This window comes from Mobula birostris, chromosome 6, assembly GCF_030028105.1.
Source record: "Mobula birostris isolate sMobBir1 chromosome 6, sMobBir1.hap1, whole genome shotgun sequence".
Lineage (NCBI taxonomy): Eukaryota > Metazoa > Chordata > Chondrichthyes > Myliobatiformes > Myliobatidae > Mobula > Mobula birostris.
This window is the reverse complement of record NC_092375.1, coordinates 110,736,068-110,761,610: the sequence shown is the minus strand read 5'-3', so window position 1 is coordinate 110,761,610 and position 25,543 is coordinate 110,736,068. Positions and strand designations below refer to the sequence as shown.

Sequence of the window (25,543 nt, the reverse complement as noted above, 5' to 3'; positions counted from 1 at the left end):
GACCTAGATCTGGGCCGTACCCTCCAAATATCCGGACCTGCCTCTCGATTTTTTTGCACTACCTTACTTTCCATTTTTCTATTTTCTTTTATGATTTAAAATTTAAATTTTTAATATTTACTATTTTTAACTATTTTTAATATCTTTAATATTTAATATTTGTAATCAGGGAGTGTGAAGCACAAAATCAACTATCGCTCTGATGATTGTACGTTCTAGTGCCAATTGTTTGGCGACAATAAGGTATAGGTATAAGTATAAGATGAGGCAGAGACAAAGGAACTGAGGAAAGGGAATAGCATTTTTACAGGAGATGGTAGAAAGAGATATATGTAGGTAAGATAGCCATGTGAATTATTAAGTTTATAAAAGATGTCGGTAGACAGTTTGTCTCCAGAGATGGAGACAGAGAGATTGAGAAAGGGCAAAGAGATGTCAGAAATGGACTGTGAGTTTAAGGAACACACATAAAACTTGCTGGTGAACGCAACAGGCCAGGCAGCATCTCGAGGAAGAGGTACAGTCGACGTTTCGGGCTGAGACCCTTCGTCAGGACTAACTGAAGGAAGAGCTAGTAAGAGATTTGAAGGTGGGAGGGGGAGGGGGAGATCGAGATCCGAAATGATAGGAGGAGGGGGAGGGATGGAGCCAAGAGCTGGACAGGTGATTGGCAAAAGGGATATGAGAGGATCATGGGACGGGAGGCCTAAGGAGAAAGAAAGGGGGAGGGGGGAAACCCAGAGGATGGGCAAGGAGTATAGTGAGAGGGACAGAGGGAGAAAAAGGAGAGAGAGAAAACGAATATATATATAGATAGATACGGATGGGTTACAGGGGCGGGGGCATTAACGGAAGTTAGAGAAGTCAATGTTCATGCCATCAGGTTGGAGGCTACCCAGACGGAATATAAGGTGTTGTTTCTCCAACCTGAGTGTGGCTTCATCTTTACAGTAGAGGAGGCCGTGGATAGACATATCAGAATGGGAATGGGACGTGGAATTAAGATGTGTGGCCACTGGGAGATCCTGCTTTCTCTGGCGGACAGAGCGTAGGTGTTCAGCGAAACGGTCTCCCAGTCTGCGTCAAGTCTCGCCAATATATAGAAGGCCGCATCGGGAGCACCAGACACAGTATATCACCCCAGCTGACTCACAGGTGAAGTGTTGCCTCACCTGGAAAGACTGTCTGGGGCCCTGAATGGTAGTGAGGGAGGAAGTGTAAGGGCATGTGTAGTACTTGTTCGGCTTACAAGGATAAATGCTGGGAGGGAGATCGGTGGGGAGGGATGGGGGGGACGAATGGACAAGGGAGTCGCGAAGGGACTGATCCCTGCAGAAGGCGGGGGGGGGGGAGGGAAAAATGTGCTTAGTGGTGGGATCCCGTTAGAGGTGGCGGAAGTTATGGAGAATTATATGTTGGACTCGGAGGCGATGGAGTGGTAGTGGGGACAAGGGGAACCCTATTCCTAGTGGGGTGGCAGGAGGATGGGGTGAGAGCAGATGTGCGTGAAATGGGAGATGCGTATGAGAGCATGGGAGTTGATGGTGGAGGAAGGGAAGCCCCTTTCTTTAAAAAAGGAGGATACCTCCTTCGTCCTGGAATGAAAAGCCTCATCCTGAGAGCAGATGCGGCGGAGATGGAGGAATTGCGAGAAGGGGATGGCAATTTTGCAAGAGACAGGGTGAGAAGAGGAATAGTCCAGATAGCTGTGAGAGTCCGTAGACTTATAGTAGACATCAGTAGATAAGCTGTCTCCAGAGATAGAGACAGAAAGATCCAGAAAGGGGAGGGATGTATCAGAAATGGACCAGATAAACTTGAGGGCAGGGTGAAAGTTGGAGGCAAAGTTAATAAAATCAACGAGCTCAGCATGCGTGCAGGAAGCAGCGCCAATGCAGTCGTCGATGTAGCAAAGGAAAAGTGAATTTAAGGGCAGGGTTAAAGTTGAAGCCAAATTTGATGAAATTGACAAGCTCAGCATGAGTGCATGAAGCAGCATCACTGCAGTCATCAATGTAACACAGGAATAATTGGGGAGTATTACTAGGAAAGGCTTCGAACATGGACTGTTCTGTGTAGCCAAGGAGAAGGCAGTCATAGCTGGGCCCATGTGGTACCCATGGCTACCCCTTGGGTTTGGTGATATTGGGAGGAGCTAAAGGAGAAATTATTGACGGTGAAGGCTGGTTTTGCCAAACGGAGGAATATGGTGTGGTGAGGTTTGGTTGGGTCCTTTATTGAGAAAGTATGATAGCTTTACCGCCTTCCTAATGGAGGATAGAAGTATGTAGGGATTAGACATCCATGGTAAAATAAGGTAGTCAGGGCCAAGGAATTGAAAGTTGTCAAGGAGAACATGCGAGGTGTTGCGGAAGTAGATGGGAAGGGACTGAACCAAGCAGAACAGATTGGAACTGAGGTATGTATATACGAGTTCAGTGAAGCAGCAGAAGGCAGAGACAATGGGCCTATCTGAACAGTCAGTTTGAATCTTGGATAGCAGGAAGAAACAAACATTGCAGAGTGGGGCAACTTTGAGCTTAGTGGCAGTGGATGGGCGTTCTCCAGAGGTAATGAGGATGGTGTTGGAGACAATTTTCTGATGGTCGGTAGTGGAGTCCTTTTCAATAGGTAGGTAGAAGGAGGCATCTAAGAGTTGCCTCGTGGCTCCAGCGAGGTAGGAGTCTGTCCACCACACTACAACATGACCTCGTTTCTCTGCAGGTTTCATGGTAACATTGAGATTGGTGCGCAGAGTTTGGAGGGCAGGTGGTTAGGTTTGAGGAAAGAGGGGTGGTGAGGTCCAGCCGGTTGACGTCTCATCAGGAATTAGAGAGGAAAAGATCAAGAGAAGGCAGAGTGAGGTATCCAAGAAGAGGAAGGGATGGAGACAGAAGAAGGAATCATCAGTGTGAGGTAGAGAATCCTTGCCAAAGAAGTGGGTTCGGAGATGGAAGAAGAGTTTGTTGTTGTGGCAGGTGCGGAATTCAAGAGATGCGGGTAAAGGGGGACAAAGGTGAGGATCCTTGCTGAGGATAGAACATTCTGCCACAGAGAGGGGAAGATCAGAGGGAATGGTGAAGACACAGCAGTATCTTTTCCCTTACCCTTCCCTCTTCTTCTATTCCCTACTCTGGCCTCTTCTCCTCACCTACCTACCATCACTCCTTGGTGCCCCTCCCTCTTCCCTTGATCCCATGGTCCACAATCCTCTCCTATTAGACTCCTTCTTTTCCAGCCCTTTACCTTTTCCACTCAGCTGGCTTCACCTATCACCTTCTAGTTCTCCTTCTTCTCTTCCCATCTTTCTATTTTGGCATTTTAGAAACATATAAACATAGCAAACCTACAGCACAATACCTTTGGCCCACAAAGCTGAGCTAAACATGTCCTTACCTTAGAACTGCCTAGGCTTACCCATAGCCCTCTATTTTTCTAAGCTCCATGTATCCATCCAGGACTCTCTTTAAAGACCCTATCATGTCCGCCTCCAACACTGCCGCCAGCAACCCATTCCACGCAGTTACCACTCTCTGCGTAAAAAACTTACCCCTGACATCTTCTCTATACCTACTTCCAAGCACCTTAAAACTATACCCTCTTGTGCTAGCCATTTCAGCCTTGGGGGAAAAAGCCTCCGACTATCCACACGATCAATGCCTTTCATTATCTTGTACACCCCTGTCGGGTCACCTGTCATCCCCTGTCGCTCCAAGGAGAAAAGGCTGAGTTCACTCAACCTACTCTCATATGGCATGCTCCCCAATCCAGACAACAGCCTTGTAAATCTCCTCTTCACCCTTTCTACGGTTTCCACGTCCTTCCTGTACTGAGGTGACCAGAACTGAGCACGGGATTCCAAGTGGGGTCTGACCAGGATCCTATATAGCTCAACATTACCTCTCCGCTCTTAAACTCAATCCCACGATTGATGAAGGCCAATACACCGTATGCCTTCTTACCCACAGAGTGAACCTGCGTAACAACTTTGAGTGTCCTGTGGACTCGGACCCCAAGATCCCTCTGATCCTCCACACTGCCAAGAGTCTTGCCATTAATAGAACATAGAACATAGAACATAGGATAGTACAACACGGTACCGGTCCTTCGGCCCACAATATTGTGCCAACCCTCAAACCCTGCTCCCATGTAAGCCCCCACCTTAAATTCCTCCGTATACCTGTCTAGTAGTCTCTTAAACTTTACTAGTGTATCTGCCTCCACCACTGACTCAGGCAGTGCATTCCACACACCAACCACTCTGAGTAAAAAACCCTTCCTCTAATATCCCCCTTGAACATCCCACCCCTTACTTTAAAGCCATGTCCTCTTGTATTGAGCAGTGGTGCCCTGGAGAAGAGGCGCTGGCTATCCACTCTATATATTCCTCTTACAACACACATCAAAGTTGCTGGTGAACGCAGCAGGCCAGGCAGCATCTGTAGGAAGAAACATCGACTGCACCTCTTACTACAGATGCTGCCTGGCCTGCTGCGTTCACCAGCAACTTTGATGTGTGTTGCTTGAATTTCCAACATCTGCAGAATGCCTGTTGTATATATTCCTCTTATTATCTTGTACACCTCTATCATGTCTCCTCTCATCCTCCTTCTCTCCAAAGAGTAAAGCCCTAGCTCCCTTAATCTCTGATCATAATGCATACTCTCTAAACCAGGCAGCATTCTGGTAAATCTCCTTTGTACCCTTTCCAATGCTTCCACATCCATCCTATAGTGAGGCGACCAGAACTGGACACAGTACTCCAAGTGTGGCCGAACCAGAGTTTTATAGAGCTGCATCATTACATCGCGACTCTTAAACTCTATCCCTCGACTTATGAAAGCTAACACCCCATAATCTTTCTTAACTACCCTATCCACCTGTGAGGCAACTTTCAGGTTTCTGTGGACATGTACCCCAGATCCCTCTGCTCCTCCAGACTACCAAGTATCCTGCCATTTACTTTGTACTCTGCCTTGGAGTTTGTCCTTCCAAAGTGTACCACCTCACACTTCTCCGGGTTGAACTCCATCTGCCACTTCTCAGCCCACTTCTGCATCCAATCAATGTCTCTCTGCAATCTTTGACAATCATCTACACTATCTACAACACCACCAACCTTTGTGTCGTCTGCAAACTTGCCAACCCACCCTTCTACCCCCACATCCAGGTCATTAATAAAAATCAGGAAAAGTAGAGGTCCCAGAACAGATCCTTGTGGGACACCACTAGTCACAATCCTCCAATCTGAATGTTCTCCCTCCACCACGGCCCTCTGCCTTCTGCAGGCAAGCCAATTCTGAAACCACCTGGCCAAACCTCCCTAGATCCCATGCCTTCTGACTTTCTGAATAAGCCTACCGTGTAGAACCTTGTCAAATGCCTTACTAAAATCCATATAGATCACATCCACTGCACTACCCTCATCTATATGCCTGGTCACCTCCTCAAAGAACTCTATCAGGCTTGTTAGACACGATCTGCCCTTCACAAAGCCATGCTGACTGTCCCTGATCAGACCATGATTCTCTCAATGCCCATAGATCCTATCTCTAAGAATCTTTTCCAACAGCTTTCCCGCCACAGATGTAAGGCTCACTGGTCTATAATTACCCGGACTATCCCTACTACCTTTTTTGAACAAAGGGACAACATTCACCTCCATCCAATCCTCCGGTACCATTCCCGTGGACAACGAGGACATAAATATCCTAGCCAGAGGCTCAGCAATCTCTTCTCTCGCCTCGTGGAGCAGCCTGGGGAACATTCCGTCAGGCACCGGGGACTTATCTGTCCTAATATATTTTAACAACTCCAACACCTCCTCTCCCTTAATATCAACATGCTCCAGAACATCAACCTCAGGCATATTGTCCTCACCATCATCAAGTTCCCTCTCATTGGTGAATACCGAAGAGAAGTATTCATTGAGGACCTCGCTCACTTCCACAGCCTCCAGGCACATCTTCCCACCTTTATCTCTAATCGGTCCTACCTTCACTTCGGTCATCCTTTTTTTCTTCACATAATTGAAGAATGCCTTGGGGTTTTCCTTTACCCTACTCACCAAGGCCTTCTCATGCCCCCTTCTTGCTCTTCTCAGCCCCTTCTTAAGCTCCTTTCTTGCTACTCTATATTCCTCAATAGACCCATCTGATCCTTGCTTCCTAAACCTCATGAATGCTGCCTTCTTCCACCTGACTAGATTTTCCACCTCACTTGTCACCCACGGTTCCTTCACCCTACCATTCTTTATCTTCCTTACCGGGACAAATTTATCCCTAACATCCTGCAAGAGGTCTCTAAACATCGACTACATGTCCATAGTAAATTTCCCTGCAAAAACATCATCCCAATTCACACCCGCAAGTTCTAGCCTTATAACCTCATAATTTTTCCCTTCCCCAATTAAAAATTTTCCTGTCCTCTCTGAATCTATCCTTTTCCATGATAGTGCTAAAGGCCAGGGAGCGGTGGTCACTGTCCCCCAGATGCTCACCCACTGAGAGATCTGTGACCTGACCCGGTTCATTACCTAGTACTAGATCTAGTATGGCATTCCCCCTAGTTGGCCTGTCCACATACTGGACACACTTAACAAACTCTGCCCCATCTAAACCCTTGGAACTAATCAGATGCCAATCAATATTAGGGAAGTTAAAGTCACCCATGATAACAACCCTGTTATTTTTGCACCTTTCCAAAATCTGCCTCCCAGTCTGCTCCTCTGTATCTCTGCTGCTACCAGGGGGCCTATAGAATCCCCTCAGTAGAGTAACTGCTCCCTTCCTGTTCCTGACTTCCACCCATACTGACTCAAAAGAGGATCCTGCTACATTACCCACCCTTTCTGTAGCTGTAATAGTATCCCTGCCCAGTGATGCCACCCCTCCTCCCCTTTTTCCGCCCTCTCTATCCCTTTTAAAGCACTGAAATCCAGGAATATTGAGAATCCATTCCTGCCCTGGTGCCAGCCAAGTCTCTGTGCTATATTCTGCCATCATATTTGACTTACTAAAATGAACCACCTCACACATATCTGGGTTGAACTCCATCTGCCACTTCTCAGCCTAGTTTTGCATCCTATCAATGTCCCACTGTAAACTCTGACAGCCCTCCACACTATCCACAACACCCCCAACCTTTGTGTCATCAGCAAATGTACTAACCCATCCCTCCACTTCCTCATCCAGGTAATTTATAAAGATCACGAAGTGTAGGTATCCCAGAACAGATCCCTGAGGCACACCACTGGTCACCAACCTCAATGCAGAATATGAACTGTTTACAACCACTCTTTGCCTTCTGTGGGCAAGCCAGTTCTGGATCCACAAAGCAATGTCTCCTTGGATCCCATGCCTCCTTACTTTCGCAATAGGCCTTGCATGGGGTACTTTATCAAATTCCTTGCTAAAATCCATATAAACTACATCTACTGCTCTACCTTCATCAATGTGTTTAGTCACATCCTCAAGAATTCAATCAGGCTCCTAAGGCACGACCTGCCTTTGACAAAGCCATGCTGACTATTCCTAATTATATTATGCCTCTCCAAGTGTTCATAAATCCTGCCTCTCAGGATCTTCTCTATCAACTTACCAACCACTGAAGTAAGACTCACTGGTCTATAATTTCCTTGGCTATTCTAATCCCTTTCTTGAATAACACCTGCAACCCTCCAATCCTCTGGAACCTCTCCCATCCTCATTGATGATGTAAAGATAATTGCCAGAGGCTCAGCAATCTCCTCCCTTGCTTCTCACAGTAGCCTGGGGTACATCCCATCCAGTCCCGGTGACTTATCCAATTTGATGCTTTCCAAAAGCTCCAGCACATCCTCTTTCTTAATATCTACATGCTCAAGCTTTTCAGTCTACTGTAAATCTTCCCGACAATTGCCCAGATCCTTTTCCGTAGTGAATACTGAAGCAAAGTATTCATTAAGTATCTCTGCCAACTCCTGAGGTTCCATACACACTTTGCCACTGTCACACTTGATTGGTCCTATTCTCTCAAGTCTTATCCCCTTGCTCTTAACATACTTGTAGAATGCCTTGGGGTTTTCCTTAATCTTGTCCGCCAAGGCCTTCTCATGGCCCCTTCTGGCTCTCCTAATTTCATTCTTAAGCTCCTTCCTGCTCGCCTTATAATTTTCTAGATCTCTACCATTACCTAGCTTTTTAAACCTTTCTGAGCTCTTCTTTTCTTGCTGACTAGATTTACAATAGCCTTTGTACACCACAGTTCCTGTACTCTACCACCCTTTCCCTGTCTTATTGGAATGTAGCTACGTAAAACCCCATGCAAATATCCCCTGAACATTTGCCACATTTCTTCCGTATGTTTCCCTGAGAACACCTGTTTCCAATTTATGCTTCCAAGTTCCTGCCTGATAGCCTCATATTTCCTCTTACTCCAATTAAACGTTTCCATAACTTGTCTGTTCCTATCCCTCTCCAATGCTGTGGTAAAGGAGATAGAATTGTGATCACTATCTCCAAAATGCTCTCCCACTGAGAGACTTGATACCTGACTAGGTTCATTTCCACTACCAGATCAAGTACAGCCTCTCCTCTTGTAAGCTTATCTACATATTGTGTCAAGAAACCTTCCTGAACACATATAACAAACTCCACCCCATCTAAACCCCTCACTCTAGGGAGATGCTAATTAATATTTGGGAAATTAAAATCTCCCACCACAACAACCCTGTTATTATTTCTCCTTTCCAGGATCTGTCTCCCTATCTGCTCCTCGATGTCCCTGTTACTATTGGGTGGTCTGTAAAAAACACCCAGTAGAGTTATTGACCCCTTCCTGTTTCTAACTTCCACCCACAGAGACCCCGTAGACAACCCCTCCATGACTTCCTCCTTTTTTGCAGCCATGGTACTATCTCTGATCAGCAGTGCCACACCCCCACCTCTTTTGCCTCCCTCCCTGTCCTTACTGAAACATCTAAATCCTGGTACTTGAAGTAGTCATTCCTGCCCCTGCAGCATCCAAGTCTCTGTAATGGCCACAACATCATAGCTCTAAGTGCTGATCCACGCTCTAAACTCATCCGCTTTGTTCATAATACTCCTCGCATTAAACTAGACAGATCTCAAACCATCGGTCTGAGTGTGTCCCTTCTCTATCACCTGCCTATCCTCTCTTTCACTCTGTCTCCAAGCTTTCTCTGTTTGTGAGCTAACCTCCATTTCCTCCATCACTTCAGTTCGGTTCCCACCCCCCAGCAATTCTAGTTTAAACTCTCCCCAATAACCTTTGCAAATCTCCCCGCCAGGATATTGGTCCCCCTCAGATTCAAGTGCAACCCGTCCTTTTTATACAGGTCACACCTGTTCCAGAAGAGGTCCCAATGATCCAGAAATCTGAATCCCTGCCCCCTGCTCCAATCCCGCAGCCATGCATGTATCCTCCACCTCATCTATTCTTATACTCACTGTCACGTGGCACAGGCAGTAATCCCGAGTTTACTACCTTTGAGGTCCTGTTTCTCAACTTCCTTCTTAACTCCCTGTAGTCTGTTTCCAGGATCTCCTCCCTTTTCTTACCTATGTCGTTGGTACCAATATGTACTACAGCCTCTGGCTGTTCTCCTTTCCACTTCAAGATATCGTGGATGCAATCAGAAACGTCCGGGACCCTGGCACCTGGGAGGCAAACGACCATCCGTGTTTCTTTTCTGCATCCACAGAATTGCCTGTCTGACCCCCTAACTATAGAGTCCCCTATCACTGCTGCCTTCCTCTTCCTTTCCCTACCCTTCTGAGCCACAGGGTCAGACTATGTGCCAGAAGCATGGCCACTGTTGCTTCCCCCAAGTAGGCCATCTCCCCCAACAGTACTCAAACAGGAGTACTTATTGTCAAGGGGGACCGTCACTGGGGTACTCTCAAGCATCTGCTTCTTGCCCTTCCCTCTCCTGACTGTTACCCACTTATCTGTCGCCTGAGGCCTCGGAGTGACTACCTGCCTATAGCTCCTCTCTATCACCTACTCAGTCTCCCTGACCAGACAAATGTCATTGAGCTACATCTCCAGTTCCCTAAGGAGCTGCAGCTCCATGCACCTGGTGCAGATGTGGCCATCTGGGAGGCTGGGAGTCTCCAGGACCTCCCACATCTGACACCGAGCACAGAACACTGGCCTCACACACATAATTTCTATCTATATTCTAAACAGATAACCTACCTCGCCTTGACTCTTTATTGCCTAAGCCCCGTTGAGCCAAAGCCTTCCTACTTTGTCTCCCTCTACTTTGTCGCCTACTTTGTAAAGCTGTCTCCTTTTTAAACTCTTTCTGCTGTTCTCACTGGCTGACCTCCACGTGCTTGCGCAGTCGTGCCCCGTTCAAACCGCTGAAGAAATAACCGTCACCTTTTCAACTCTGCTTGCTGTTAAACTCTTCTCGCTGTTCTCACTGGCCAACCTCCACGTGCTTGCGCAGTCGTGCCCCATTCCACATGCTAAAGAAATTTTTCCCCTTTCTTCCCAATCTTGAAGAAATGTCTCGGCCTGAAACATCGATCGTTTATGAATTCCCATAGATGCTGCCTGACCTGCTCAGTTCTTCACAGCATCTGCAAAATTTCTTGTGTTTTTGAACCATCGCAGTCTGTGCTTAAGTGACTCTTAGAGGGTTTTTCAGTAGCAATGATGAAGTTATGAAATTATTTCAGAATGAAGATGTTGTGTAACCTGATGGAAAGCATTGAGCTGATGTTGTTTCCACATAGGTGCTACCTTTGTTCTAAATGGGCTGCAAATAATAAGAACGTAGACAAGACAGAGGCGAAGAATTAGGCCATTTGGCCCATTGGGTCTGCTCTACTGATCATGACTGATTTATTGTCCCTCTGAATCCCATTCTCCTGCCTTCTCCCTGTAACCTTTCACACCCTTATTAATCAATAATCTATCAACCTCTGCTTTAAATATACCCAATGACTTGGACCCCAAAGCTGTTTGTGGCAATGAATTCCACAGATTTGCCGCCCTCTAGCAAAAGAAATTCCTCCTCATCTCTGTTATAAAGGGATGTCCTCTTATTCTGATGCTTTGCTCTCTGGTCCTAGACTCTCCAATTATTGGAAATATTCTCCCTAAACCCACTCTATCCAGGCCTTTCAATGTTCAATAGGTTTCAATGATAGGAGCTGTTGTGTCTGCAAATTGCTGCAATACATTTTCTACAGGGAATGAACTTTAAGCTGATGGATAGAATTGGAGTTGTTTACTATTGTCACATGTACCAAGATACAGTGAAGTGCACACAAAATGCTGGAGGTGCTCAGCAGATCAGGCAACATCTGTGGAGGGGAGTATACTGTTGACATTCAGGTGAAATGGTCTCTGCCCAAAAAAAACAAATGTTTATTCCCCTCCATGGATGCCAGTTGGCTTACTGAGTTCCTCCAGCATGTTGTGTGTGTTACTTAAGATTTTCAGCATCTGTAGAATCTTTTATGTTTATGAGATACAGTGAAAAAATCTGACTTGCATTATGTTCATACAGATCCATTCATTACACATGGCATTGAGGTAGAGAAAGGTAAAACAAAACTATGCATAATAAAGTATATTAACAACAGAGAAAGTGCAGTGCAGGTAGACAATAAGGTTGCAAGATCATACTGACTTAGATGGTGAGGTCAAGAGTGCTTTCAGGTTTTTGTATCTTCTGCCTGATGGAAGAGGGGAGAAAAGAGAACGTCTGGGGTAGCTAGGGATCTTTGATTATGCTGGCTGCTTTACCAAGGCAGTGAGATATATAGATGGAGGGGAGGCTGGTTTCCATGTGCTGAGCTGTGTCTATAACTGTCTGCAGTTTCTTGTGGTCACTGGCAGAGCATTTGCCATACCATGCTATGATGCATTCAGACAGGACGTTTTCTATGGTACATCAATGATACTTGGTGAGGGTTGATGGGGATATGCCAAATTTCTTTTGCCTGCTCTCATTTAAGTGGATCGACTTATCCTGGATGGTATGAATGTACTCAGTACTGTCATCCAGAAAAGTGGAGAAGATTTCATCACATTCCTGCAGAGGGCCTTTAGAGAGTCAGTGATTATGCAGTTAATTACTGGGTAAAATTCCCTGTCACTGATGTACTCTGGTAACCATAATACTTATGTGCTTTATCCAGTTAAGCTATTGGTCAATGATGTGCCCTAGTATGGTGATGGTGATGGATTCAAAACTAGCGTGTTAAAGCAAGTAGTTCCAATGTTCCTATTGCCATTATTTAGAAAATGCTCATAACTTTGTTTCTTAGGTTTTCCTGCTTTCACTTTTGTACTTCTTCAATCTTTACAGGATTGTTCAGAGGCTCCTGCCTCATTTCCCAACATCCCTTCCATCAATGAGTACTTTGACGACGGCATCCAAAGCAGTGTCACCATGTTTCCACCACATGTGTCTGTTAACAACCTAGAGTTTCACTTCGGGAATTGTCTGGAGCTTGACCGAGTTGTTCCTCTGCCCCTCTCCATGACGAACAACACGAAAGGAAAGATCACAGTTCTTTGGATGACCCAACCAGGCAGCGCCTTTACTGTGGTGCCTCCAATCATCGACATCCCGCCCTTGAAGAATATGGCTTTCCGTATCCATTTTAAGCCTGATAAATTCAACATGTTGTATGCAGCTGAACTCGAATGTTTTGCCTATTATAAGGTCAGTAGGTGTAGAGAACATCCCACATGATGTAAAGTGAGACCTACAGATCAGTGGTCACACAAAGATAAGAATAAAATTAGCTTTATTTGTCACATGTATATGAAAACCTAAAGTGAAATGTGTTGTATTTGCATCAATGACCATCACAGTCCAAAGATGTACTGGGAGAAGCCTGCAAGTTTCTTCAGAGACTAGTTTCTCTAGCTTTGTTTGTCACATGTAGATTGAAACTTACAATGAAATGCATCATTTTTGTTAGAGCTTTTCTTTTGGAGAGAAGAAGGATAAGAGATATCTTGATAGACGTATACAAGATGATAAGAGGCATAGATAGTACGTGGGTGGAAGTGGCTAATAACACAGTGCATAGGCACATGGATGATAGAAAATGGAGGGATATATGATAGGGAAGAGATAGATTGTCCTTGGAGTAGGTAAAGGGTTGGCACAACATTATGTGCCTCAGGGCAAGTACCATGCTGTACTGTTCTATGTTTTACATTCTATATCACAACAACAATACTCTTCAAAAATATTTTATTGGCTGAAAAGAACTTTGGAATGTACCATGTCATCTGATGAGCATAGCTGTGATACTGAGCTGAAACATAAAACTGAACAATTCAAACTATTGTATCATTACTTCAAGACATCATGTCTCAGTAAAGTGTATTTATTGGTATGTCATGAATGCACCAAACACCTGTCCTCTCAATTGAACAGAAATGATTAGAAATTTGTCTTCGGTCATTTAAGCTAAGTACAGATTACAGTAATGGCTGCGTTTATACTCTGCTTCCAAAATCAATGTGCAACACACAAAATGCTGGAGGAATCTGAGAGTTGGGCAGCCTCTATGCAGGTGTTGGGTTCTGATGTTTTTGCAGTCCAAAAGTTCTTTGGAAGTCAAGAATGAGGCATAAAACTTGTTGCTTATGATTGTTTTATTAGGTGTTACAAGAGCAGAAAATAAACAAGAGAGAGGAGCTGCGAGAACAAATAAAAGAACAAAGAAATAGTAGTTGTGGTCATCTCCTACTTTGATTAGAGATAATTAAAATTACAGTGATAACAATTAATCTAGAAAAGCCAGATTCATGTGGCACGACACCTGCTATGTAAAACTGAGAAGTTCCTAGAAAAATACAAAGCAACTGTACTGCAATATTGGAAAATTCACTGAACAATTATATGTATGTAGGAGGTACAGGAGCCTTAGATCCACACTGCTAGATTCAGGAAGAGGTATTACTTTACAGCCTTCAGGCTCCTGAACCAGTGTGGATAACTTCACTCGCTTCAACTTTGAACTGATTCCACGACCCATGGACTCACTTTCAATTACTGTACAAGTCAGTTTCCTGGTATTGTTTTTTAAAAATTATTTGCAGAATTTGTCATCTTTTGCCAGTTTTTGTTTATATATATATATATTTTTTTTATAGATTTATTTAGAGATACAGCACAGAATAGGCCCTTTCAGCCCAATGACACAACAACCCACCTATTTAAATCTAGCCTAATCACAAAGCAATTTACAATGACCAATTAACCTACAACTGGTACGTCTTTGGACTCTGGGAGGAAACTGGAGCACCCAGAGGAAACACACGCACTCACGAGAAGGGCATACAAACTTCTCACAGATTACACTGGAATTGAACTTCGAACTCCAGTGGCCGGAACTTTAATGGTATTGTGCTAACCACTGCACTAAATTCTATATGGTTGAATATACAATATATTCTTGGATAATAAATTGACTTTGACTTTGATTTGCTTTTTAAATCTTTGAATCATTGGTCTCATTGGCAGGTCATGCGTGATCATCGTTTGGTAGATGACAAAATCTTTTGCCGTCCTTGGTTTCTCACAGTAAAAGTGCAAGCCAATACATTCCAAACAGGACATGAGCACTTCATTCCTAATTTCACCCTTGACTCTCCTGAAGTGGTGAGTAAAGGTCATTTTTTATATTTTTCTTCAGTTTTGTTGTAGGAACTAATCTCTGAGGAAGTTGGCATTTTGTGGAGAGATGTGTTTGCAGACATTTGCCATAAAGTAAAACAGGAGGAAAACTAAGAGAGTGTGAAATGTTTCCTTAACTAATTCAGACTGTTTCAATGTAAAGTGAACATACAGAAAAGTATCTCAATCTAAACTCCTGCTAATTTACTCCTTCTCTAAATATATACTGAGCTAGCTCCATGCTTCGTAACATAAAATACACTCTGTGGCCACTTTATTAGGTACAGTACTACAAGTACCTAATAAAGAGGCCACTGATTGTACGTTGGTGGTCTTCTGCTGCTGCAACCCATCCACTTTAAAGTTCAACATGTTGTACATTCAGAGATGCTCTTCTGCAAACCACCGTTGTAACACATTGCTACTGTTGCCTTCCTGTCAGCTTGAACCAGTCTGGCCATTCTCCTCTAATATCCCTCATGGACAAGATTTATTCACTCACAGAACTGCTGCTCAACGGATGTTTCTGTGCTCTTCTCAGCATTCTCTGTGAACTCTAGAGACGTGTTGTGCATGAAAATCCCAGAAGATCAGAGGTTTCTGAGATACTCAAACCACTCCATCTGGCACCAATAATCATTCCACAGTTAAAGTCACTTTGATCACCTTTTCTGAATTTTGGCTTGAAGAATAACTTGAACCACTTGACTACATCTGTCTGCTTTTATGCATTGATTTGCTGCAACATGATTGGCTGTTCAGATATTTACAGGAATGTACAGGTGTTCCTAATAAATTGACCACTGAGTGTATTTTTCATTTGTATTAAATGCCCAAGAATGGAAAAGCTTACAAAAAGTAGTTGAATACAACCCAGTCCATCAAAGGGAAAGGCCTTCCCCTATTTAAAATATTTACAAGGAGTGCTGCCTCAGGAAAACAGCATCCATCATCAAGGACCCCCACCATCCAGGCCATGCTGTGTTCACACTGCTGCTATCAGGAAGGAAGTACAGTTTTCTAGGTCCCACACCACCAGATTCAGAAACAGTTATTACTCTTCAACCATCAGGGTTCTGAACCAGCATGTTAACTTCCCTCACCTGAACACTGAACTGATTTCACAAGTCAAGTCAAGTCAAGTCAAGTTTATTGTCATTTCGACCATAAGCTGCTGGTACAGTACACAGTAAAAATGAAACAACGTTCCTCCAGGACCCTGGTGCTACATGAAACAACACAAAACTACACTAGACTATGTGAGACAGCACAAGGCTACACTAGACTACGTAAAACAACATAAAAACTGCACTAGACTACAGACCTGCACAGGACTACATAAAGTGCACAAAACAGTGCAGGGCAGTACACTAATTAATAAACAAGACAACAGGCACAGTAGAGGACAAATTACAATATAATAATAAATGATGTAGGTGTCAGTCTAGACCCTGGGTATTGAGGAGCCTGATGGCTTGGGGGAAGAAACTGTTGCACAGTCTGGTTGTGAGAGCCCGAATGCTTCGGTACCTTTTGCCAGATGGCAGGAGGGAGAAGAGTTTGTGGGAGGGGTGCATGGGGTCCTTCACAATACTGTTAGCCTTGCGGGTGCAGCGTGTGGTGTAAATGTCTGTAATAGCGGGAAGAGAGACCCCGATGATCTTCTCAGCAGACCTCACTATCTGCTGCAGGGTCTTGCGATCTGAGACGGTGCAATTCCCGAATGAGACAGTGATTCAGCTGCTCAGGATGCTCTCAATACAACCTCTGTAGAATGGGGGGTGGGAGATGGACTTTTCTCAGCCTTCGCAGAAAGTAGAGACGCTGCTGGGCTTTCTTGGCTATGGAGCTGGTGTTGAGGGACCAGGTGAGATTCTCCACCAGGTGAACACCAAGAAATTTGGTGCTCTTAACGGAGGAGCGGTCAATGTTCAGCAGAGAGTGGTTGCTTCGTGCTCTCCTGAAGTCAACAACCATCTCTTTTGTTCACATTCAGAGACAGGTTGTTGGCTCTGCACCAGTCCATTAGCCGCTGCACCTCCTCTCTGTATGCTGACTCGTCATTCTTGCTGATGAGACGCACCACGGTCATGTCATTGGCCAACTTGATGATGTGATTTGAGCTGTGTGTTGCTGCACAGTCATGGGTCAGCAGAGTGAACAGCAGTAGACTGAGCACACAGCCCTGGGGGGCCCCCGTGCTCAGTGTGATGGTGTTGGAGATGCTGCTCCCGATCCGGACTGACTGAGTTCTCCCAGTCAGGAAGTCTAGGATCCAGTTGCAGAGGGAGGTGTTCCGGACCAGCAGTTTCAGCTTTCCAATCAGGTGCTGAGGAATGATTGTGTTGAATGCCGAACTGAAATCTATGAACAGCATTTGAATGTATGTGTCTTTTTTGTACAGGTGGGTGAGGGCCAGGTGGAGGGTGGTGGCAATGGCGTTGTCTGTTGAGCAGTTGGGATGATATGCGAACTGCAGGGGGTCCAGTCAAGGGGGCAGCATGGTGGTGATCTGCCTCATGATGAGTCTCTCGATGGGATGGTAGTCGTTGAGGCATGAGGCTGAAGATTTCTTTGGCATGGGGACGATGGTGGCAGCCTTGAAGCACGTTGGAACGATGGTGCTGCTCAGGGAGATGTTGAAGATGTCAGTGAGAACATCTGCTAGCTGGTCTGCACATCCTCTTAGCATTCTGCCAGGAATATTGTCTGGTCCAGCAGCCTTCCGTGGGTTGACCCTGCATAGGGCTTTCCTCACATCGGCCATGGTAAGACACAGCACCTGGTCATTGGGAGGAGGTGTGGTCTTCCTCGCCACCACGTCATTTTCTGCCTCGAAACCAGCATAGAAGTTGTTCAATGCATCTGGGAGGGAGGCATCAACAGCACAGGCAGGCGATGTTGTCCTGTAGTTGGTGATGTCCTGAATGCTCTTCTACATGCACCGCGTGTTGCCGCTGTCCTCAAAGTGGCTGTGGATTCGCTGGGCGTATGCACGCTTTGCCTCTCTGATGGTCCGGGACAGTTTGGCCCTCACTGTTGTTAGGGCTGCCTTGTACCTACTCTGAAGGCGGAGTCATGGGTCCTCAGCAGCACACGCACCTCCACGGTCATCCGTGGCTTCTGGTTAGCGCGTGTAGTGATGGTCTTGGACACAGTGACGTCATCGATGCACTTGCTGATGTAGCGAGTCACTGATGCCGTGTACTCCTCTAAGTTGGTAGAGTTTCACAGAAAGCTGTGAACTCACTTTCAAGGACTCTACAACTCATGTTCTCAGAATTATTGATTTACTTATTTACTTGCACGTTGGTTGTTTATCAGTCTTTGCGTGGTTTTTCATGGATTCTCTTGTTCTACTGTGAATGCCTGCAAGAAAATGAATCTTAGGGGAGTATGTGGTGACATATACATACTTTGATTGTAAATTTACTTTGAACTTTTAATGGTGCTAACCTTGATTCAGCTGAAGCACATATAGAATTATGGAACAGTTATATGTAGAGTCCCAGCAAGAGTTAATCACCACTTCAGCCCCCTCCCCCCAGGTCTCTCTCCATAGCCTCTCGGCCTCTCAGATTGTTCATCACCATATATTGAACTAACTATATCTTGAAGGCCACAATGGAACCTGTCTCCAACAAAAATAAAAGGAGTACTTCCTAGGTTCCAACCACACTTGTATTAAAGGAAAATAAATCCTAATGGCACTCTGAAGTCTCTTTAACTTTACGTCAGTAATTGTAGTCTTTGAAACCTTTGTCAAAGGGAACTTCCTCCATTTTGTCCATACGCCTCATCATTTCTATACATTTCTATCAAATCTCCCCTCAGCCTTCTCACCTGTACAGAAGGCAGTCCTAGTCTCACTAATCCATCCTGGTATATGTAGTCACTCTCCCTTGGAACTTTTCTTGTATTTTTTTTCCTCTCAAATGCTGTCAGAATCAGAATCAGGTTTATTATCACTGGCATCTTTACGCAAATTTGTTGTTTTGCAGCAGCAGTACAGTGCATAGAAAAAATATTGTAATTTACAATAAAATATAAAAAATAAATAAGTAGTGTAGTGTAAAAAGAGTGCAAGGTAGTGAAGTAGTGTTCATGGGTACAGAAATCTGATGGCGGGGTGTAGAAGCTGATCCTAAAACACTGAGTGTGTGTCTTTGTACGTCATCCCTGATGGTAGTAATGGGAAGAGGTCATGTCTTGAATTGTATCCTATAATGTGACAATCAGATATGAATACAATAACCTTCTCAATGGAAGATCATTGTTTATAAAGGCTCAGCATGACTTCCATAAGACCATAATACATAGGACCAGAATTAGACCATTCAGACCATTGAGACTGCTTTGCCATTCCATCATGGCTGATCCCAGATCCCACTCAACCGCGTACACCTGCCTTCTCGCCATATCCTTCGATGCCCTGACCAATCAGGAAACGATCAACTACTGCTTTAACTATACATACAATTTGGCCCCCACCACAGTCTGTGGCAGAGCATTCCACTCTCACCACTGTCTGGCTAAACAATTTCCTCCTCACCTCTGTTCTAAAGGGTTGCCCCTCAATTTTGAGGTTGTGCTCTCTAGTTCTGGATACCCCCACCATAGGAAACATGCTGTCCACATCCACCCTATCTCGTCTTTTCAACACTCGGTAAGTTTCAATGAGATCCCCTCACATTCTTCTAAATTCCAGTGAGGACAGGCCCAAAACTGTCAAACGTTCCTCATGTGTTAACCTCTTCATTCCCAGAATCATCCTTGTGAATCTTCTCTGAACTGTCTCCAATGACAACACATCCTTTCTGAGATATGGGGCCCAAAACTGTTGACAATACCCCAAGTGCAGCCTGACTCGTGTCTAATAAAGGCTCAGCATTATTTCCTTGCTTTTATATTCTATTCCCCTTGAAGTAAATGCCAACACTGCATTTGCCTTCTTTACCACAGACTCAACCTGTAAACTAAACTTATGGTAATCTTGCAAGGACTCCTTAGTCCCTCTGCACCTCTGGTGTTTGAACCTTCTCATCATTTAGACAGTAGTCCACACTATTGTTCCTTTTACCAAAACGCATTATCATACATTTCCCAACACTGTATTCTATCTGCTACTTTTTCACCCGTTCGTCCAATTTGTCTAAGTCCTGATACAATCGCATTGCTTGCTCAGCACTACCTGCCACTCCACCTATCTCGTATCATCAGCAAACTTTGCCACAAAGCCATCAATTCCATTATCTAAATCATTGACAAACAATGTGCAAAGTAGCAGTCCCAACACTGACTACTGAGGAACACCACTAGTCACCAGCAACCAACCAGAAAAGGCTCCCTTTATTCCCACTCATTGCCTTCTGCCTGTCAGGCATTCCGCTATCCATGCCGGTATCTTTCCTGTAATGCCATATGATTTTGTCTTGTTAAGCAGCCTCATGTGTGGCACCTTATCAAATGCCTTCTAAAAATCGAAGTAAATGACATCCAGTGCCACTCTTTTGTCTACCCTGCTTGTTACTGCCTTGAAAAACTCTAACAGCTTTGTCTGACTAGAGTTCCCTTTACAGAAACCATGCTGACTTTGATTTATTTTATCATTAGTTTCCAAGTACTTCGACATTTCATCCTTAATAATAGACTCCAGCACCTTCCCAATTACTGAGAGGCTAACTGGCCTATAATTTCCTTTCTCCCTTCCTCCCTTCTTAAACAGTGGAGTGTCATTTGCAATCTTCCAGTCCTCTGGGACCTTGCCAGAATCAAGTGATTTTTGAAAGATTGTGACCAATGCATCCATTATCTCTTCAGCAACTTTTGTCAGGATTCTGGGATGTAGTCCATCTGGTCCAGGTGACTTATCCACCTTAAGACCTTTGAGTTTGCCTAGCACTTTTTCCTTTGTAATAGTAACAGTATGCACTCCTGCTCCCTGACACTCACGAACCTCTGGCAGACTGCTAGAGTCTTCAACAGTGAAGACAGATGGAAAGTACCCATTAAGTTCATCTGCATTTCTTTGTTCCCCTTTACTACCTCATCAGTATCATTTTCCAGTGGTCCAATATCAACTCTCACCTCCCTTTTACTCTTTAACTGAAAAAAAACTTTAGGTATCCTGATTTATATTATTGGCTACTCTGCCTTAATATTTCAACTCTACTTTTTTATAGTGTTTTTAGTTGCTTTTTGTTGGATTTTAAAAGCTTCCCAATCCTCCAACTTCCCACTCAATTATGCTACCTTATATGCCCTTTTCTTGGCTTTTATGCAGTCCTTAACTTCCTTAATCAGCCATGGTTGTGTAGCCCTGCCATCTGGGAACAACAACTTCTGTGGGACATATCTATCCTGTGCCTTGTGAACTATTCCTAGAAACTTCACTGCTGTGCCGTCCCTACCTCTATCCTCCTCCAATCCACCTGGGCAAGTTGCTCTCTCATCCCTCTGTATTCCCTTTGTTCCATTCTGATACTGATACATGTAAGTTATACTTTTCCTTCTCAAATTGCAATATGAATTCAATCATATTATGATCACTGCCTCCAAAGGGTTCCCTTACGTTAAGCTCCTCAATAACATTGGGGTTATTGCACAACACCCAATTTAAGATGACCTTGCTCTGAGTAGGCTCAAGCAGAAGCTGCTCTAAAAATCCATCTTATAGGCATTCAACAAATTCCCCCTCTTGCAATCTGACGCCATCCTGATTTTCCCAAACCCTTGCATATGAAGTCCCCCATTATAATTGTGTCATTACCCTTATTACAAGTCCTTTCCAGCTCCTTTTGCAATCGCACCCTCACATCTTGACTACTATTTGGAGGCCTATATACAGTATGATTCCTATAATGGTTTTTTTCACCCTTGCAGTTTTTTAACTCCATCCACAAAGATTCAACATTCTCTGACCCTATGTCACCCTTTTCTAAAGATGTAGTTCCATCTCTTACCAACAGAGCCACACCACCGCCTATCCCTTCCTGCTTGTTCTTTTGATACAAAGTATATCCTTTGATGTTAAGCTCCCAACTATGGCCTTCTTTCAGCCATGACTCAGTGATGTCTATGATGTCATACTGATCAATATTTAATTACACCACAAGTTTGTCCACCTTATTTCGAATGCTATGAGTATTTAAATATAGCACCTTCAGTCCTAAATTCTTCGCCCTTTTGAATTTTGCCCCTGTGGTACAATTTAACTTGCGAACTTAGAGATTGAGACTTGGGAACCTTGAGAGAGAGACTTGGGAACACCTTGACTACCAAAGCAGGTAAAAGGCTAGGAGTCCTGTGGTGTGTAACTCACCTCCTGACTCCCCAAAGCCTGTCCACCATCTACAAAGTTCAGGTCAGGAGTGTAATAGAATACCCGCCACTCGCCTGGATTAGTGCAGCTCCATCAACACTCAAGAAGCTTGACACCATCCAGTCCACTTGATTGGTACCCCTCCCACAAGCATCCAATCCCTCCACCATTGACGAGCAGTTGTAGCAGTGTGTGCTATCTACAAGATGCACTGCAACAACACACCAAAGTCACTAAGGCAGCACCTTCCAGACCCATGGCCACTACCATCTAAAAGGACGAGAACAGCAGATATCTTGGAACACCACCACCTGACTTGGAAAAATATCACCATTCCTTCATTGCTGCTGGGTCAAAATCATGGAATTCCCTCCCTAACAGTACTGTGAGTGTACCTACACCTGAGGGACGGCAGCGGTTCAAGAAGGCAGCTCATCACCACCTTCTCAAGGGCAAATAGGGATGGGCAATAAATGCTGGCTTAGCTGGCGATGCCCACGTCCTGTAAATGAATAAGTAAATAAAAAGCTTGCAAGAGAGTTACTTGGGAAACTTGAGGAAGAGACTTGGGAACCTGAAGAAAGACTTGGGAACCTCGAGAGGGAGAGACTGGGAACCTCGAGAGGGAGAGACTTGGGAACCTGAAGAGAGAGACTTGAGACTTGAGAACCTTAAGAGGCAGAGAAACTTGGGAACCTTAAGAGAGAAACTTGGGAACCTTGAGAGAGATATTTGGGAACCTTGAGAGAGACTTGGGAACCTCCAGAGAGATAACTGGGAACCTTGAGAGAGACTTGGGAATCTCGAGAGATAACTGGGAACCTTGAGAGAGACTTGGGAACCTCGAGAGAAACTTGGCCTGGGAATCTCGAGGGGAACTTCAAGAGGAGCCACGAGAGGGAGGGGTGGGGGTCCTTGAGACAGACTTGGGAGTCCTTGAGACAGGAAGAACATTGAAGGAATCTTAGAAACCTTGAAAAATTCTTGGAAACCTGGAGGGTCATGAGAAACCTAGAGAACCTTGAACGTTAAGACCGAAATGCCAAAACCCGGAACAAAGCATTGATACCCAGAAAAAAGCCTTGAGTCCCAGAAAAAAAAAACGTGGAGACCCTGAAAAAGCCTTGAGATCTGCAAACTTGAAATCATGAAATTGGAAACCTAGGGAAGGATCCTGGAAAGATCTTGCTCACAGTGCTTTCCTGTTCAATATTTTTCCAGAGGCAATTAGGAGGCAGAAGGCTGTACTCTCAGATTTACAGACTGAGACAGAATAGACAGACTTTTTTTTTATCGCTGAGTTAGCTGGCTCTTTTAAAATCCATTTCATTTGTTACATGAAAGTTTAATTCTCGTAGTCCATATAATGACTTTCATTAAGAGGTTGAATATTAGGTAACTTTCTCTTGATAGTGTTACTTTACTTGTGTGTTTGCACACTCCATCCAGGGGTCAGCTTTTAAAGCAGAGCTCTTCAGGGTTGCAAACTCAAATTGCTGTTTCAAACAATGTATATGTCATCATATTTCACCTTGAGATTCATTTTCTTGCAGGCATTTACAGGAACCTAAAGCAATACAAAAAATCTGTGAAAAGTTTATTGGAGGTGGACTGAGTGAATTTGAGGACAGGGAGGAAGTTGACAGCAAAATTGACAAAATTGATGAGGCTTAATTGGGTGCAAGACTGATCAGAGGTGTTCTCTTTTGAATAAGCTATTAAACAATGGTATTGCCTATCCTCTCAAATGGATGTAGAAAGTCTAATGTCCCTACTCAAAGAAGAACAGGGAAGTTTATTCCCTGCTACTCTTAGCCTGTGTTTATTCCTCAGCCAACATCAATCACAGTGTGATCATCAGGCTGTTGATTTTGGGAGCTTGTTATATTGAAATCCCACATTTCCTACATTCCAAAATATGTCTTTGGGTGCAAAGTATTTTGGCATGTGTTGGTGTTACAATAGCTTCTTTTAATGAGTGAAGGATCATTAAAAGTCCCACGCATATTCAGCTCCAGGGGACCAGGCGAAGGAGTTTGATGAGGTGGACTGCAGAAGGAAAATGATGGATATGCTTGATACATTGGGAAGTCTGCCAGCAAACTTCCTCCACTCAATCCAACCCCATAGAGTCTGGCATTGGGTTTTAGTTCTGCAGGAAGGTCATTGACCTCACAATTAACTCCATGTTTTATTTACAGATGCTGTCAAATAGGCTGAGAATTTCCAGCATTTCGTTTGTCGTTTGTATTTTACTTTTGTATATATACTACCAGTCTCAAGCAGGCTTCAGACTTCTCAGGCAGATATAACTTATAGAGTCATAGGACACTACAGTGTAGAAGTCCCTTCGGCCCATCTAGTCTGTGCCAAAATATTAATCTGCCTAGTCCCATCGACCTGCACCTGGACCAAAGCCCTCCCATTCACTTCCCACCTGTATCCTGCTTGTCTAACAATTTGTAAAATTCAGTGAGATCTCCTCTCATTCTTCTAAACATTGGAGAATAAGTTTCAGTCTGCTCAGTCTCTCTCAACTACAGCCACTGACCTGCTGAACATTTTCAGCTTCTTCTGTTTTTATTTCAATTTTCTAGCATCTGTTGTCTTTGCTTTTGGGATGAATTCTTGGAGAAAAGTGATTATTACATGATGGGCTTGGTATGGCATGTGCTCTGCCTGTGACTGCAGGAAACTGCGGAGAATTATAGACAGAGCTCAGGACATCACGGAAACCAGCCTCCCCTCCAGAGACTCTGTCTACACTTTTCGCTGTACCCACCCAGGACGTTCACTCTTCTCCCAACTCAATAATTAAATAAATAAATTAGGGAGAAGTTACAAAAGCCTGAAAGCATCCCTCACCAGGCACAAGGACATCTTCTACCCCACCATTATCAGAATCTTGAACCAACCTCTGGTCTGATAAGATGGACTCTTGGTCTCACAATCTACCTTGGTACGTTCTTACACTTTATCATTTACCAGCACTGTATCTTTCTGATAGCTTTTACACTTTATTCTGCATTGCTGTTGTTTTGCCTTATTCTTCCTCAATCCACTGTGTAATGATTTGCTCTTATGATCAGTATGCAAGACAAGCATTTTACTGTACCTCAGTACATGTGACAATAATAAACCAATACCAATAGCGATTTGAGAGTGAGAAGTTTAGAACTGTTTCTAATGTCTTAATCTTAAATAAAGGCAATTACAAAGACACGACAGCTGAGTTGGCTAAAGTGGATAGGGAAAAAGGATAGATTAAAAAGGAAAAAATAATGTTGAAGAAATATTTCATAACTCTCAACAAAGACATATTCCATTGATAATTAAACACTTTAATTGCTTTGATGAATGAATAGTTAATTCAAGAAATTTAAGGATGTTAGCACAGAAGGAAATATTGCAAAGATTAATAATAGATCAGAATAAATTGGGAAAATTCAGGCATCTGCAAAGAATGACTCAAAAATGGGAAACAGATTAGGTCTATGGAGGAATATAAACAAAAAATAAGATGTTAACACATATATAAAAAGGAATAGAGAAGCTAGGGTGAA

The 25,543-nt window shown here is 44.0% G+C and overlaps 1 protein-coding gene across 7 annotated transcripts in view; it reads left to right on the top strand.

The window, feature by feature from the left end:
* cfap65 (cilia and flagella associated protein 65) overlaps positions 1-25,543 on the top strand; it is a 218,755-nt gene that overhangs the window by 75,389 nt on the left and 117,823 nt on the right. For all 7 annotated transcript variants that reach the window (XM_072260976.1, XM_072260975.1, XM_072260974.1 and 4 more), the window contains 2 exons: positions 12,329-12,688; positions 14,507-14,644. In XM_072260976.1, the coding sequence (XP_072117077.1) occupies positions 12,329-12,688; positions 14,507-14,644 (498 nt within the window). The remainder of the gene's footprint in view (positions 1-12,328; positions 12,689-14,506; positions 14,645-25,543) is intronic.